Below are 17,208 nucleotides of genomic sequence, written 5' to 3' on the forward strand. Positions count from 1 at the left end.
TTTTGATGAGGGAAGCATTTGTACCTTTTCACCAATTGACAGCTTTAAAGCGCATCATACAATAAACACGCATGTAAAAAGTCACTAGACAAAAGTAGTTCCACGTTTCGGGTAAAAAAAAAAAACAAACACTGCTTTTCTTGAAAAAAGGTTTTGCTACTTCTCACACGCAATCCGCTCCTATATTACACGTGCATTAAAATGGACTGCAAGTTGGTTGTATTCATGAACCCCAGGATTTGCGGAAAGCTGGACATCTACTTTAAACAGCAGTTGGCCAATCATAGCTATTCCTCCTTAACCCCTCACTCTCCACAATACACATTGGTTCCGTCAAGCATGCACTCTAGTTATCAGCGAGTTATACCAATTAAAGGAGTACTTCCATTTCCGGTTTTAAAACCAAGATGGGTAAGAGATGCCATGGCTGCTGGCCCCTCAGGCAGAGTCGGGCGCTTAGTAACTCTACACTGCCATTTCTGTAGTTGGTACCATTTCTGTACCAACTTCAGTGTAAGCTAAGAAAAAAAAGTGTAGTGCGCCGAGCGCTCGGCTCTTTCCGACAGGTAGTCAGAATAGAGCTTCCGGGTTTTCTCTTCTTTGCCATGAGAACCCAAGATAGGAATACTCCTTTAAGGCGCCTATGCATCTTTAACATCTGTCAGCCAATACCCGATTACCCTCCCTCCCCCCAGTGCCCCACCAAAAAACATTCAGCTTGGCTTAGTGTTCAAAGGTCTAGGAAGGCAACTTGTAAGCTGGACATCTCAGGAGCAAGAGAATCTGGCATTGGCATGTAATGTCCCCGATCCCCGCTGCACGCCCCACCACATCCGCTGGACAAAAGCCGAGCCGCCTCCACAGATAGTAACGAGTAATCCAACTCCGCTGTCGGCTACTTACGCCCAGTTCAGATGGAACGATTACACTGTGCAACAAATTTTAAAAAATTTGGACGTGCCGTAATATTACTATTCATTTGTTTTTGGTGGAAAATGACGCTTGGATCTTGACTTCTTTCTGTAAGAAACATTGTTTTCCCTCTGTAAGAACCTGCAAAAGTCACCCATCATATTCGGATTGTACTTCCCTTTGTAACGGTCTGCACTGCGTATTACACACAAAAGACATCAGTCATTGAATAGAACGGATTTCAATGGGTTCGTTCACATGAGTATTTTTTCGCACGATGTACAATCGCATGAAAAACTATGCAGCATGACCTTGTTGGGGCGTATTACACACTGCAATACGCCACTGAGGTCAATGGGCGGGCACAAATATGCAGGAAACTCGCGTATTTGCACACCTTTTAATGAGCCGGTCTACAGTCTTTTTTACATATGCCCCAGTAGTAATCGTGACCAGCATAGTCGTCCCAGGGATGCTGCCCAGCGAGAGGCCAATAGCAACCCTCCCATTGGATAAGGAATACGTAATCTGGCGTCATGAGCTTTCATTGTAGAAGGTATGTCTGGATACAGAATTTTATCTTTCTGTGTACTGCAGAAACCTTTGGTATTTATCATGCAGGACTAAGAGTCAGTATGGTGGTCTTTTTGTTCTCGCCATACCATCAGAATGGCAAATGGCGTTCTACTCTTGCCTTTCAGCCACTGTGTGGGATGAGTGTTACATGACACACAGATGATGGCGGTGCCACTTCTTATATCTTTATTCCAAAATACTTGTGATGGGCAAACTTTACCAAGGATGTTATTTTCCTCCGCTGTGTCTTTGTTTTGAACTGTCCGTAGACAAAGCAGAAATTGTCTGGGTTATTCAGACATCTGCGGCGCTCAGCCATATTGTTATTAAATTTTGAAGGATAGCCCCAGTTTAACCAATGACCTGTAAAAACACAGTTCATTACTTACAACTTACTGGTGGATGATCCGCAGCGTTTCCGCCACGTGGAAACATACCCTATATGTTACATAAACCTACCCTTATAGTGTTCAGTCAGTGCGCGGTGTGTAACCGTGGATTGTGAAATAGTTGCGCAATCACTTTTGTTCTTTTTAGTAAGCAAGGTTAATGGCGAGCCAATTGGAGTAATTGTAAAGGCAGATTTCCAAAAAATAAAGTACAACAGCAATTGAATTGCATTATTCCCTATAATTGGGAAACCTTATTACATGGCAGAAAAAAAAACCAAACAGATATATTTGAATTCAACGCACTAAAGTTACTATAAGCCACCTATCTGCTTATCGATTACAAAAATTGTGTTGCACAGTGTCACCGTTCAGAAGCTGAAGGCTAACCGCTCAGTTTAAACACGAGCAAACGACAAGCGAGTATCGGGAGGTTCTCGCTGGAACAGTTGCAGCCAGCATAAAAACCGGCCCCGTTTCAGGCATTTATTGTGCCGTTAAACACTGACCGTTCACATAGGAATGTGAAACACTAAAGAGAAGTCTAAACAGGCTGCTGAGCGTGGACAAGCTGGTGACGACATCCCCGGGTCCTTCCCAGGTTGTTCTGTTGGGCAAACTAGAATTGTGAGATTCTCGGCCCGTATAAAAGGTCGATTAGAACGACTAGGTTCCAACGTCTAAATTGTACAGAGAAGCGGCAGCATCCAGGTTTACAAAGTAGAAAAATATCCTTTATTCTCCCGTGACATCACGCATCAGACCGCAACGTTTTGACCAGATGGTCCTTGTCAAGTTATCCCCAAATGCACAAATACCCCCCTTAAAAAGTCATTGCAGGGCAAACCTCACCAATCACATGAAAGGTAAGCACCCCTTCCTTAGACAAACATATGTAGCTCATTAAAACGTGTGAACATATATCAATTATGAACATACAAACATATGTTGCTTGCGCCAGCCGTGAGCCGGTGACGAGACAAGGAGGGATCAACATGGCTGCACAAGCAACTTATATTTGTATGTTCATAAATGATATATGTTCACATTTTTTAATGAGATAGGTTCCAACGTCCATAAGGACTTACACTTCTTAGAGAAATTTCCACCACTGAACTTCCTTTTAACTAAATGGGGTTATGTTTGCAAATCCTATTCAAATGAATGGGACAGCCACAGAACTTTCTGCAAGAAAGGCCCTTCTACACAGCCCCATCTTCAGACAAACAGCCATGTAAATGTACCGGCGATCAGCTGACGAATGAGCAATCATTCATACATCAGCAGATCATCTAATGCGCACGTCTCCCCATGTAAACAGGTAGATGTGCCACTGACTAATGATAGCTGTACAAAGGCAAACAATTGTATGAATAATCATTCGTTTCCTTACTGCAGATTGTTCTCCCATCTATATATTATTAACCAGTGCTGAATGACATGGCTCCCTGTGGGTCAGTGGCTGTGTGCGAGGATCCTAAATGTCTCCCATACAGTTTATTCTTCTAAAGCGGATGCCAACAGCAGGGTTGGACAACTCTGACAGCCTTATTTTCTCCAATAGTCTAAAGGGAAAGACCGATTTCACATAGGAGCAATGATCATTCACTAAATGGAGGTGGTGTGCACCGCCTGCCTCCATTTAGAAGTGAACCACTGGCTGTTGACATGGGCCGACAGTTGCTCAGTTTTTAGGAGAGCTAAAACCCTAGCGACTCAGACAAGTGAGCCATTCTCTTTTGCTTGCCCTGTTGGGTCCCGTACTTATATTAGACGACAGTCACCAGTGAACGCTCTTGAGCGATTACCCGTGCAACTATCAGCCCCTGTAAATACTACTCGCAGTTGGAGGACCTTCTTCAGGCAGAAGGAAAAACAAAAAAACTGCAGCGATGCTTTTCAAAAAATTCCACAAATGAAAACTATCCAGGAGGTTGAAGGAAAAAAAAAAAATAAATAATAACAAATAACACTTCATATCTTCTCTTCCATATATGAAATCTAATAAGCAAATTGTGTTCTAAGCTTTTTACGCCTCCCTGACGAGAATAGGACACAAAACGTCTGGGTGAATCGCCTCTGTGGCTACAAAGGAGCCGTGGAATACACGAACAGCGTTAAAATATGTCCTACGGAGAAAGCCTGAACTGTAAGACTTGAGTGGTGCATTCCCCCCCCCCCCCCCCACTGTAAACTTAGGTAATAGCTGCACAAGGCGGCCTTGGTGGCCATTTAAGTCCATCATAGTGCACCTATTCCGTGCCCATAGCGGTCACCTACAAAACGACCCACCACGTTACATGGATTTTCTACAAAAAGTATCCATCTCATTGCATTGACACAGACGTGAAGGCCTGACAATGGCGCATATCTGAGGGCGTTCAGTAAAAGGAAACAAGCCCTCTATGGACAGCCTTTATATATTGTAATCCTAACTAGCTGACTCCACATACAGCAGACAATCAGCAATACAATAGTGGAGCTCAGGGCTCTAATACCTTTAAGAAAGGCAGACAATGACCAGGCATCTGCTCCCCATACTGAAGTGGTGGTAAAGAATGCCTCGGTGGGTGTCACCCGCTCCTAATGAATGAGGGAGCTGGATCCTGATGAATATTTGGTCAGCTCACAAAATGGCTGCCTCCATGAGGTCGCTGGTGCCCAATCTCATACATATGGATTTACTGCACAGAATGGAGGCTACTAATTAGCATCAACAAACAAGAAGATCAGACAACACCTGACTTGTGAATTCACATGAGCCTCCAGGCATACAGAGATGTACAGGTCCTCACACCGACTGTTCCCAGAATGACTTGTATTCTAGTCACACATTTCATACGTAAGCAAGAACCATTCAGTTGGAGGTGGAGGCATCCCTAATCTATGCAATGAGCTCAAAACAAAAAGTGTCCAATGCAATGGAAATCCCCCACTATAGTATCTTATAAGGAGGACCAGGTGTATATCAAGTATGGCAGTTGGGCAGGTACCATTAGCAAAACATCCGCTTGCCTATAGCCCTAGGACAGGGATCAGTAAAAGCCCTCCAGACTCTCCAGTCGTTCAAACCCACCAATGCTTGAGGAGCTGGACTACTCTCCAATGTGTACAGGGGCAGAAAGATGGATCGGGGGATGTTGAATTTCAACACAACTCTTGTTCCCCAGGAGATGAGCCGCCTGGCTACAGTTTAGCTTCCTAAATGCACAAACGTTCAGCCAAGGCGAATATTTGTATGTATGGGGGGGGAGACAGCGGGAGCAGCAGTTGAACGAAGGATTCTACGTCTGACAGCTGGTAAAGGTAGGCACCAAAAGGGGTTGTCTCGTTATAAGCCAATTTTCAACAGCTGGGCACGAGTTAAAAAGGGAAGCAGAATCGCCTGTCTGTCCCTTTAGAATGCAGTTGACCGGCTGCCGCAAGTCATGTGACCATTGTGGCCAGAGGCCGCAGCGTCACCATCCTGAACCCCTAACATCATGGTGTCCAGGATGTGAGCGCTGACACCACACGTTCGGCTGTGAGAAGGCCTTTGATTGGCTGTAGTGATTACCTGATTTCCAGCAGTTGTCCACACCTAAAAATTTTTTACTTGTAACACAACCCCTTTTAAGACCCAGAAATCATGTCCTGCCCAATTTTTTAAAACTTCATTCCACCCAAGAGTTAACTGTTCAGATACGACTACCGTTATACCAAATACCAACATTATCATTACATTAACATTAGGATCCCTTTACATGGTGCAATTTGCTCCAATAGAAGAGCGCCAATCAATGAGATCGGCGCTCATCTACACAGACTTTACACAGGCCAATTCAAACTCTGGAGTAAATGATCATGATGGAATACTACATCGCATCTGTCCTTTATACATTTCCCATTCCTCCGAAATCGACTAATGAGCTTGGCTCAGAAACAAATGCTTCAAAAAATGGGGTCCCAGGGGTTGAACGTGATCCTTCAGACCCTCCTTTCCCCCCACACAAGCCTCTGACGATGGCTTACCTCCTGTGAGATCAAAGGATCGGGCATTTTGAAATTCAACACCTCCATAGACATTAGATGGTCAGTCGAGAACTTGCTTGTAGACGCATATAACGGATTCACGAGGAATAACTGTTGGCCAACCGAGAGAGAGAGAGCCATCTTAAATGTATTTAGCAGAATGACGCATTCAAAGGGGTTGTGTCAAGTTATGAAGTTATCCCGCTATCCACAAGACAGGGATAACTTTGTGATCGGTGGGTGTGTGTACATACACTAACCATTTGGCCAGAATGCCTGATCATACTAGGAGAGCAGAGGGGCAGACATTCAGTTAGTCTCCTTGCTGACTGAACCAAATAGCGCAATGCAGCACAGAAAGGACAAGGAAATCAGGATAGTGAACTACTGGCAGAATTCTAGGCTTGCTACAAACCCCCCTCCCTAAAAGTGGATTGCAAACAGAAGAGCAACAGAAAAATGGAGATGGCCACCTGAAAGTCAGAACTTACACATATGAAGCAGGGTGCAAACCTGGGATATTTGGGTAAACTTGTTGAAAACTCACGTACACTTTAATGTGTCCGTCAGCCATAGGCTAAAATAGCATCCCTTTAACAAATAGGTCATGAGCAGGTATTGAAAAGCTCATCGGATGCCCGTGATGAATGTCTCAGTGACATTGTTGGCAAAGCTTAAATTGAACGTCATGGATGGGCTACTCTGTTTATAAAGGTACACATTTTGTAACCGGAAATGGCGTGATGCAATAGGGTAATTATTACACTATTCCACACCTTTGCAGTATACCGACCAGATGCATTTTAGGCACCTGTCTGAATACGGAGTCCTACGAACATGTTTAACACGTATTTCAGGAGCTTTCCCAGCGTCAATGCTAATCGTAAACAAAGAAAGTGATGCCAGCACGGTCTTTATCACACGCTACAGACTACTCCTAGCATGCGCGGACTACAAGCCACCAGGACAAACTAGTTTTAGTTTAGAAGTAGAGCTTAGGGACATCTAGCTGAGGTCTGAAAGACGGGGAATAACCAAGCCAAGACCTGAGAGGCGGTAATGCTAGCGTTTAGAATCAGAGCACGTTCATATAAATGACATTTACACTAAAAAAAAAAAAAAAAAATGGAGACCACATCAAATGTAGATTTCCTGCCTAGTAAAGAGCACCAATAAACAATAATAGCATGTCAATCAGAGCTCGTTTAGTACATTTAATTAGAACAATTCTTGTGAGATTGAGGGGTAGAACGATTGTAAGGGGTCTCTCGCACCAGCATTTTTTTTGCGTGGGAGCACACAATGAATTGCGTACTTGCTGCGGGCCGACAATCCCCATACACTATCTTGGGTGCAAGCGTAACAGGCCAAGATAGTGCATGCATTTCACGTGCCGTGTGTGTGAGGTACAACTGAATGTCAATGTGAAGACTGGTATTACCTGTACATGAAACGCAGTGTTAGGGGTTAATAAATTTATATATATATATATATATATATATATACACACACATATACATATACATACACACACACACAGACTCCTCCCCAGGCAGTCTTCTTACCGCATTTTCTAGTCCACTGGGTCACATCACCGCAAGCCGCACAGTTCCTCCTCTTCTGGAGCATCCATGCTCTGCACTCTTCTTCCGGCAGGTCAGTGAAGGTTACGTCACTAGTGATGTCATGTTCCCTGCCTGGCAAGGAATGCCGAGCCATTACCGAGACTGCACGCGAGAGTTTATATACTATTGCAGAGAGAGAGAGCGTGCCTGCGCAGTCTCGGCAACAGCTCGGCACTCCCTGCCAGGCTGTGAACGCTATGTCATCTAGTAACGTAGCGTACATTAACCTGCAGGCAGGAGACTGCCTGTGAATGGACGCTTCGTCATCGGAAGAATCGGCCGGCTGGAGGTTAGGTGACCCTGGGGACTGCAGGAGACAAGAGAAGATCGGGAGAAGATGCGGTAAGAAGACCAACGGTGGAGGAATAGGCAAGTATCAATTTTTTTTTTCTTCCCAAAGACAAAACCCCTTCAAGGGTGCATTTAGACAGGACAATCTGCTCGTCTAAACGACTGCACGAGTGGCGATGTCACAGCTAGTTGTTAGCACGCATGCAGAGCGTTTAGACTGGCAGATCCTCGCTGACTATGGCTTCTTGCTTAGTGCTTCACATTCATAGTCTATGTGAAGCGCTAAGTGTTCATATACAGCAAGAAGCAAACGATTTTTATGCTGCTGAAAGTCACTGACTATTTAATGATTTTTTTGCATTTAGATGCTAAAATCATCTCGCAAACTTGTTCTTTTGAATGAATTTTGCACAATAATCAATCATTCTGTGTAAATGGGCCCTTCAGCTTAGAGGCACCTTTAACCTCATGGACTGGGACAATGTCCTCAAATAAGAGTGCAGACAATAAAGGGGAAATGTTTAAAAAAACCTCTTAATTATTGTGATTGGTTCATACATTACGGGAATAAAGAAAATAGGAATAAGGGAAAACAATATGGCTCAATAAAGATGTGAAGGGGCAAAGAGTAAAACTAACCCTAAACTATGCAATAATACAAATAGTAAAAAGATTAATACTGAAAGTGTTGGCCCTTTAATGAGTAATGTACGAAAATATGTAGAGGATGGAGAGGAGAAAGCAAATCTATTAAACAGTTTTTTTCACCAGTGTATTCACAGAAGAAAAGGAAATGTCAGATAAGTTGCAGAATGATAAAGTTAATTCTCCACTAAGGCCACTCTCAAACCTGCGTTCAGAAAACGCATGTTAGCGCTGGCCCCATTGAAAACATAGGCAGTACATCGTGCTCCCCTAAAACAGCTGTGGGAGATTCCTTCATCCCCACAGCAGACGTCTTCTGGAGGCCGGGGACTGAAAAATCCCTGCCCCCAGAAAGTGCTGCCCCTGATAGGCTGAGCGCTATAACCAATCAGGGGCAGCGCTTTCTGGGGGCGGGGATTATTCAATCCCTAGCCTCCAGAAGACGTCTGCCGAGGCCGGAGGGAAGAGTCGGACGGCTCTTCTAGGTAAGTTACTTTTTTTTAAACTTTTCTTTACAGCTAGGTCTGATTTTAAGGGAAGGGCTTATATTTCAAGCCCTTCCCTGAAAATCATCACTGCAGTGCTTGTCTGCAACCCATTGCTTTCAGCCTTGTCAGGGGAGCGCGATGTACTGCCTATGTTTTCAATGAGGCCAGCCCCATTGAAAACAATGGGCGATAGAGTTGCTTTTTCTTAATGCTGCGAGTGTGCAGTGAAGGCATCGCAAATTAAAATGAAACCATTGAAAATCATTGTTTTCATTTTCACGTGTTTCCACTCACTCTCGCAACGCAAAACAGCCTATCGCCAGTGTGAAGCCGGCCTAAATGTCACTCGTTTAATACTACATTCAAACAGGACAAGTCATCTAAACGACTGCATGAGCTATCCAGCAATGATTTTCTGCATGATGGCTGTGCATTTAGACGTGACGATTATCGTGCAAATTTGCTGATTTGAACTAATTTTGTACAATAATCAGTCTGTTTAAACAGCCCTTAACCTAGAAAGAAGCGCAGAGCCGCTTTTAAAAAAAATAAATAAATAAATAAAAATAAAAAACTTGTCCTGATGGCATACACCCCTGGGTTCTAAGGGAATTAAGTAATGTGATAAGACAAACCATTGTTTCTTATACTAAAGGGCTCTACTAGTACATACAAGATTTACAAACTTCAGCTGCTCGCTGAGGTGAAATCGTGGCTTGTCGCTGTGTCGTGTAAGCTGCATTAGCTTCACGGCGGCGTTGAACCCTCTGTGGTGACATGTTTGCACGACAGCGACGGTTTGTTTCAACACCGTACAACGGTTGACGATTAGATGAAGGCTGACTGGGGTTGGCGGCATTAGCACTTGAGATGTCAGGCTATGTGAAGATAGTGGTGAAGGGCTATGCTTCAATGCTTGTTGGTCAATATTCACCGCCAGCTATGTATGTGTACATTTTTGAGGTGTCATTTATTGGAGTCTCCACACAGGGGTGTAGTCCGCCCATAATCCCTCATTCAGTGCACAGGGATGAAGAACCTGTGATGATGTCACTGTGATGTGATCAGGGGCAGAGCTCAGAGCTCCAATCACTGATCACTTGTGACTCACAGTCACTCATCACTCACAGACAGGCGGTCGTTAGTATTTTGATAGTGACAGTCTGTTCCACTGGATTGACGCGTAGCCGACGTGGTGCCAACATTAAGGAAGTAGTCTAAGGCCTCATGTCCACGGGGAAAATCAGGCCCGCTACGGATTCTCCATGGAGAATCCGTAGCGGGTCCCTCCTGCCCCGCGGACATGAAGCATAAAAATAAGAATAAACTTACCTCTCGCCCGCTCCGAATCTTCCCTTCGCCGCAACTTCATCTTCTCTGCGTCGCGGCCGGATCTTCTTTCTTCGGCCCAGCGGATGCGCAGGGCACGTCGGTGGCGTGCCCCGCACATGCGCCGGCCCGAAGAAAAAAGATCCGTCCGCGACGGAGAGAAGATCCGGAGCGGGCAATGTACGCCACAGCTCCAATCAGTAGGAGCCCAGCAGATGGACACTTATTCCACCAAAAGCATATAAAGGGGTTATCCTGGGAGACAGTCTGCAATAGTAACATAAAGAAATCCAAGGCACCACGGAGTCGCCATAAAGCAAGGGCCATTTACACGGGACGTGACCAGTTCCTAGGGTGATGTCATATCGTGACGTTTTCTTGGCATACTATTTTTGTGGGGTGGTTTGCCATTGCCTTACCCGGTTATCGTTTAGCCCCTACCAAGCTGGGTACTCATTTTACTAACTTCGGAAGGATGAGTCAACCTTGAACCGGCTACCTGAACCACAAGGGGATTGAACCCACAACCTTCAGGTCGTGAGCAAGAGCTTAGGACTACTTTCAGTCAACATAAAAACCATCGCTGGACCGCTGGCTTGTGGTTCAGTGTTAACTCTGCCCAAGAAGGCAGCAATCCAGCAGTAAGGTCCGACTGTGTAAATGCTCCGCGTGAGCGCTAATGACCTTAGCGGTGATGTCTGCGCTCGAGTAGTCGTTTAGACAACTCTAGGCCCGTGTAAATGAGACATTACAGACAGCAACGTTTTGGCCTTGCAGGACCATTGTTAATCCTCTGAGGGCTCACATGGGGCCGAAATGCTGCTGACTATAACCTATGAGAAATGAGTATGGGCTACGGGGTGGGCTTGGATTTTGCCTTTTAGGCCAGGGCTGCACAGCATTTAACGCATTGTGCAACACAAACATCGCAGTGTCACACAGCGACATCACGTGTAACGATTCTAAATGGCGTTGCACTGTGACCCGTAACCGATCGTGACGGCAACGAGTCACAGAAATCTCAAGTTGGTCGGATGTTACAAGCAGCTTTAGCACCACGGACTGAGACTTTACGTCCTGTAGCCTTAGAGGGATCCAGTGGAAAGATCGTACGGAGATGAACACGTATAAAAACTGCTGCATGGGACGTATACTCATCTTACCCACCATTTGCGTTTCACATGTGCGCAGTCACCACTTGGCTTCGTTTCTGCATGCTGAGTGAAGATGTTCTGATGCTAGGTCACATGACCAGTGCGGCTAATACCAGCAGTAGTCACATGACCAGTGCGGCTAATACCAGCAGTAGTCACATGACCAGTGCGGCTAATACCAGCAGTAGTCACATGACCCTGGTGTTGATTACTTCATTGCCAGCTGTATACACCCAGAAGTGAAGACAAACTGGGACCAGGAACATGCAGAACAAAAGCAGAACAAAAGCAGTGGAGTGCCGGGAATCCAATTAGAGGGGTGGGCCAGAGGGGGCCCAGCATACCGATAGTGTGGAATAAGTGATAAATGCTTTTAGAGGAATAAGCCTTTTACCGACTGCTGCCTTAACTCCTCTGAGGGCCTCCATTGACACCACTGTTTTCCCATAAGCAGTAAGGGTTTGTTCAAAACCTCTAGTGCCGAATTACGGTAAGGATGAAATAGCGCTGCACAAGGTGCCATTTAGCCCTATAAAATACCATACAGAAACCGAAGGGACCCCATAATAGTCAACGGGCGCCATCGGGCTGTGTCATAAGACTGATCCATGTGACCGTTCCTATAATGGAGCAGGAAACAGATACCCTTAGGCCGCATTAGGATGGATAAGAGCAATAAGTGCCCGAGATTCCGGGTGCGACCCGCATCAGACACAGGTCCGTATCGTCCCGTACCGCAGGCAGCAGTGGATCTTGCATGTCCGGTTCGTGAATTAAACCATAATAGGGCATGCTGGGAGTTTTGTCACGCAGACCATGTGTATCGTCTAATTGGCTATAATGAGTTGAAGTGCCGTCCTTAATACACGGAGAGCGCTCGGAGGGGAGGATTGGCCGTTGGAACGCTCTATTAGCGCAGATGTCAAGGGGTTCCAAAGTAACCATCCCTTCATTGTAGTAAACTGCTACAATACGGAGCAAAGGAAGCGCTCAATGTACGGAAAAGGGAAAACTGCGAAAAGTGGGGATCTTTAATGAAGCACCATTGGCACTTAGCATTTGGGCAATTTGAAGGGGAAAAGAAGAAAAAAAACACTTTGAAGTAAAAGGCCATATTCACACGGGTGGATTTACTGTCTGCCCCCCCCCCCCCCCTCCCCGCAAGGAAAATCTGCAATATCTATAGTAGCGGCAAAGCGGATGCGATTTTCAAGATCTCATCCACACGCTACAGAAAAATCTGCTGTGGAAATTGACCTGCAGAGTAGATTTTGGTTCCGCAGTATGTCAAGGTGCAGACTCCACTGCTTCCAACGAGGGGGAAATTCTGCACAAGATCTGCATCAAAGTCCACACTAAGGCCTCATGTCCACGGGGAAAATCAGGCCCGCTACGGATTCTCCATGTAGAATCTGTAGCGGGTCCCTCCTGCCCCGCGGACATGAGCGCTGAAAATAAGAATAAACTCACTTCTCACCCGCTCCGGATCTCCCCTTCTTCACGGCTTCATCTTCTCTCCGTCGCGGCCGGATCTTCTTTCTTCAGCCCGGCGGATGTGCACGGCACGTCGGTTGCATGCCGCACGCATGCGCCGCCCCGAAGAAAAAAGCTCCGGCCGCGACGGAGAGAAGATGAAGCTGCGGCAAAGGGAAGATCCGGAGCAGGCGAGTAAATTCTGATTTTGGTCTCCCGCGGATCCGGACGGCTTCCACAGGCTGCAATAGAAGCCTGCGGGGGCCGTCCCCGCGGGAGACCTGCACGAAAATGGAGCATGGTCCGGATTTTTTCAAGCTCCATTTAAAAAAAAAAAAAATCACTTTTATTGACCATCCGCGGGTATTTATCTACCCGCGGGTGGTCAATGCATCCCTATGGGATGCGGATCCACATGCGGGTGATCCGCTGCGGATTTAAAATAATCTTTTGCCCGTGGACATGAGGTCTAAGGCTGGGTTCACACGGGACGGATTTGCCTGGGAAATTCCGTGTAGCAAATCCGCCCGAGGTTCCTAATCCCGGGATTAGCCAGCCATTTAGACGAGATTTAGCAAAAATCTCACTCACACGGCGCGGCCAATCTGTTGTGGCAACCGGCAACGCGGCACAGAATTTACTTTTTTTCGTTGCGGCCTCACTCCTCTATATGGAGAGAAAAAGCCGCAACAAAACGCCGGCTGTGGCTCTCCCGCAGAAATGTTGCATCTTTTCGGTGCGACCAAGCCGCGAGATCCCCGTCCTGTGGGAACCCAGCCTTAGGCCTCCCTCACACAGCGCTCTTGACGCTGCGTTTACTGTGGTCTCAGCAGCGATGGCATGCATTGAAGTGAATGGGAGCGTTGGATAGCGTTTAGCGCAGCACTGAAGAGGCAGCACTAGTCGTTGTACAAGCCATCTGCGGGGGGGGGGGGGGAGAGGCCTAAAAGGTGCGACTTTCGACATAGAATTTGCACTGCAGAATGTCCGCTGTGGTTACGCTGCAGCAAATTCCACCCCTTAGACAACCGGACGTTGCTTGTAGCCCTTCTACACGGAACCATTATCATTCATCGTAGAATCGTGTAAAATGAACGCTAACGGTTTGGTGTAAACGCGAGCAACGACCGAATGGAAATGTGTTGGCTTATCCTCGCCGTTCAATTTACGCAGTTTGCTAGCAGCCCGTGTAAAAGGCGATTATTTAATCGTTCGCAAACCATTTACAGCTGGGACGGGAAAATGACAAGATGCAAGTTATGGCTGCGTGTAAACAGATGTCGCAGGAAGCACGGATGGCATTCGCTCGCTGATGAGTCACTTGCTGGGCTCCCGGATTTACTACGGTCACATATAGTGGAGTTGGTACAGATTTTCTGCAGCAGAAAGTGCGTTTCAATTTTGGCGCCAAATCTACAGCAAAATCTGCACCGTTTGTGTGGAGTTAGAGTGGTCTTTGGCGCAGGCCATTAACGGGGTAAAATCTGCTGCAAAGCCATGGCAAAATCTAACTGGTGGAGATTTCGACGCGGTTTTTAGCGCGGATCTGCACCAAAATCCTCAACCTGTGAACGGACGCAGAAACATCGGAGTTTACGGTGGAAAAATTTCACCTCCAAACAGTTTCAAAAATTCGTGCTGAGATCTGCATTTTTTTTGGCGCAGATCCGCATGCAGAATTTTCCCTGTCAATGGGCAAAAACCGCACGCAGGATTTCAAAGCAGGAACTTAAAAGTAGCGACAAGGCACTTCTTGATACAGAAAAAGATTTTCCGCGCCGAAGCTCCGCACACGGATTTTACCCAATTGCAGGGCAAATTCCGGACGCAGATCGTGGATTTTAAAATAGGAAGTTTACGTGGAATTTTTCCACGCCGAATTCCACCGTACGCCCATACCTTTAGGATACGCTCACAGCGCAGAAGTTTCCACATGAGTTCCGCCTCTTAAAACTGCGCCCAAATCTATGTCTTTCTGCCTCGGATCTGTATGGGGACTAAGCCTCGCCAACGGGCAAAATCCATGTCCAGAATACGGACGTGTTACAGCGTGGGGCAACAGGTCACTACTTCTTGGCGGCAATCTGTACGGAAATGTGACCGGATTCTGCGTGCGGATTTTGCCCGCGGTCAGCACTAAACCCGCATGCTTGTAGAGGCGGAGCTCACGCCAAACATTCTGCCGTACGAACGCGTGTTCAGTCATAGCGGAAATGCGGCAGATTCTCCGTGGCAAAAAAGCCAAAACCGGATCATCTGACTTTGAGCCGCATCTCATCTCGCAGTCAGACCTGCATTGCAGCGCAGCCCTCGCTCGGCAACCGCCACTGGTCAGGTGATGCGCCCGCTTCCCGCTCACCTGATTGGTGCCTTGTAGAGGTTGCCGGGTGAGGGCGGTCTCCCACAACTGGTAAACCGCGGGGACCGAAAGGCACGCGCTTTCCCTTCGCACTTGCAGATACAAATTGCGCATTCCCCGAGCGCAAGAAAAAATAAAAATGGCAGCATGCTCTATTTTGCCGTGGAATCCGCGCCGACGGCCCGCACGGACATCGATGGAGTCGTCCAATCTGCGGCCCAAATGCAATTCACACGATCAGCTACGTTTACCGGCCTCACTGCTCAGCGACCGCGCGGTAAATACAGACAAAAGAATACAAAATCCGTACTACGCGCGACCGACCGCGAGCCTCCGCCATACAGGCGAGTGCCCTGTGCAGGGTCAGCGGAATCCGCCCCGGCCGTGTGCGCCGCGTCGGCTGCCGATTGCGTTTTTGATCCGGAAATGCTGTGCGATCCTTACCCTTAAGCGAGCGCACGTTGGTCGGAAACACGAAAAAAAATAGCAGGCGCTGCGGACCGCGTCACATGACTCGTCCGGAAGCCATTGTTCACTGGGAGCAGCCATCTCCCTCCGTTTTTGTGTTTACAAACAGACTGAGGGGGTGAGCTGGTGAGAAAGGAAGGGGGGGGGGGGGTACTGGTCTGCAGAGGGAGGGGGGTACTGGTCTGGACTGGGGGGTACTGGTCTGCAAAGGGAGGGGGTACTGGTCTGGACTGGGGGGTACTGGTCTGCAGAGGGAGGGGGGGTTCTGGACTGGGGGGTACTGGTGAGAAAGGGGGTATACTAGTCTGCAGAGGGGGTCTACTGGTCTGGCCTGGGGGGGGGGGACATGGTCTGCAGAGGGGGGGGGGGGGGGACAAGGCCACACAAGGCCACCACAGCTCACCTCTCGGTTGAGGCCCAGGTCCGGGATGAGGCCGGGGCTCCCCACCGTCACCTCCAGGATCTCGGCCGGCCTGTCCCCGTAGTACTGCTGGTACTGCTCGTGCTCGCCCATCTTCTCCTGTTTGATGCCCGTCAGGCTCTGCAGGAAGTCCGCCGGGTGAGGAGGCGGGGAGCCCGGCTCTTTCTTCAGGATCATGTCCCCCGGTGCCGGTAGAAGAGACGGTGGTGGCGGCGGCGGAGGAGGAGTCAGCAGTTCGGAGCCCAACCGGGCGAAGGTGGCGACCGGCGGGAGGTGGCTGAACATGAGCATGCTGGGCGGGAACGTCGGCTCCATGGCTGGTCGTGAAGGTGAAGCGCAGGAGCTGAGAGGAGCGGGGGGCTGCTGAGGTAACGGACCGGGCCGGGAGCCGACTCTAGGTCTTCACACGCCCGCACATCCTCACAGATTCGCCTTTCCTCCTTCCATCGGGCCCGTTACCGATCGCCGGGGGCTCTCGGCGGGAAACAATACAGTCATTGACCGCCGGCCTACTGAAGAAACACGACGCCCGAAAGCTCCACAATAGAAGCGGTTAGAGAGTCGTACTGCGCAGGCGCGTGGGGCCGAAGGCATCCCACCGCGCTTGCGCAGGACCCAGAAGGCTTCTCAACGCGCATGCGCTTTACTCCACGACGCCTGCTACGCATGTCCTGTGGCTATGTGGGGCTCCATTGCGCACGCGCCTCACGATGAATCGTTGCGCATGCTGTGTAGTTGTAGATGTATGTGCGCGTGCGCCTTGTATTTTCTTGTGAATGGCTTTATTTAAAGGGACACAGTTGTCTGCCGCGTGATACAGCGCGGTTCGGTTCTGGTTGGAAGATGCTGGTTTTTAGGTGGAGGAGTGAAAAAACAGAGAAGAGAGTCCACAACCAATTTCTATAACATATTTAGGTTTTCAGGAAACTGCAGGGCCATTGATATCAAGAACCGTACATTATATTTACGTGCTGTTTGCATTGGGCCACATTCACACTGGCGTATTACGCCCATCTTACGGATGACTAGACCGGCAAATTGACATTTAGGCCTCCTTCCCACGGACG

The 17,208-nt window shown here is 47.8% G+C and overlaps 1 protein-coding gene across 6 annotated transcripts in view; it reads right to left on the bottom strand.

Annotated features, from left to right (window-relative positions):
• The window catches only part of ZNF281 (zinc finger protein 281), a 38,429-nt gene extending 21,698 nt beyond the window's left edge, over positions 1-16,731 (bottom strand). For 3 of the 6 annotated variants that reach the window (XM_066587539.1, XM_066587536.1, XM_066587537.1), the window contains exons 1-2: positions 16,124-16,731; positions 5,889-5,999 (exon numbers count right to left, since the gene is read on the bottom strand). In XM_066587539.1, coding sequence (XP_066443636.1) covers positions 5,889-5,999; positions 16,124-16,456 — 444 coding nt within the window. In that variant the 5' untranslated portion in view covers positions 16,457-16,731. The remainder of the gene's footprint in view (positions 1-5,888; positions 6,000-16,123) is intronic. The other 3 variants (XM_066587541.1, XM_066587538.1, XM_066587540.1) reach the window with 1 other exon arrangement.
• Between the last annotated feature and the right edge of the window lie 477 nt (positions 16,732-17,208).

Source organism: Eleutherodactylus coqui, chromosome 13, assembly GCF_035609145.1.
Source record: "Eleutherodactylus coqui strain aEleCoq1 chromosome 13, aEleCoq1.hap1, whole genome shotgun sequence".
Classification (NCBI taxonomy): Eukaryota; Metazoa; Chordata; class Amphibia; order Anura; family Eleutherodactylidae; genus Eleutherodactylus; species Eleutherodactylus coqui.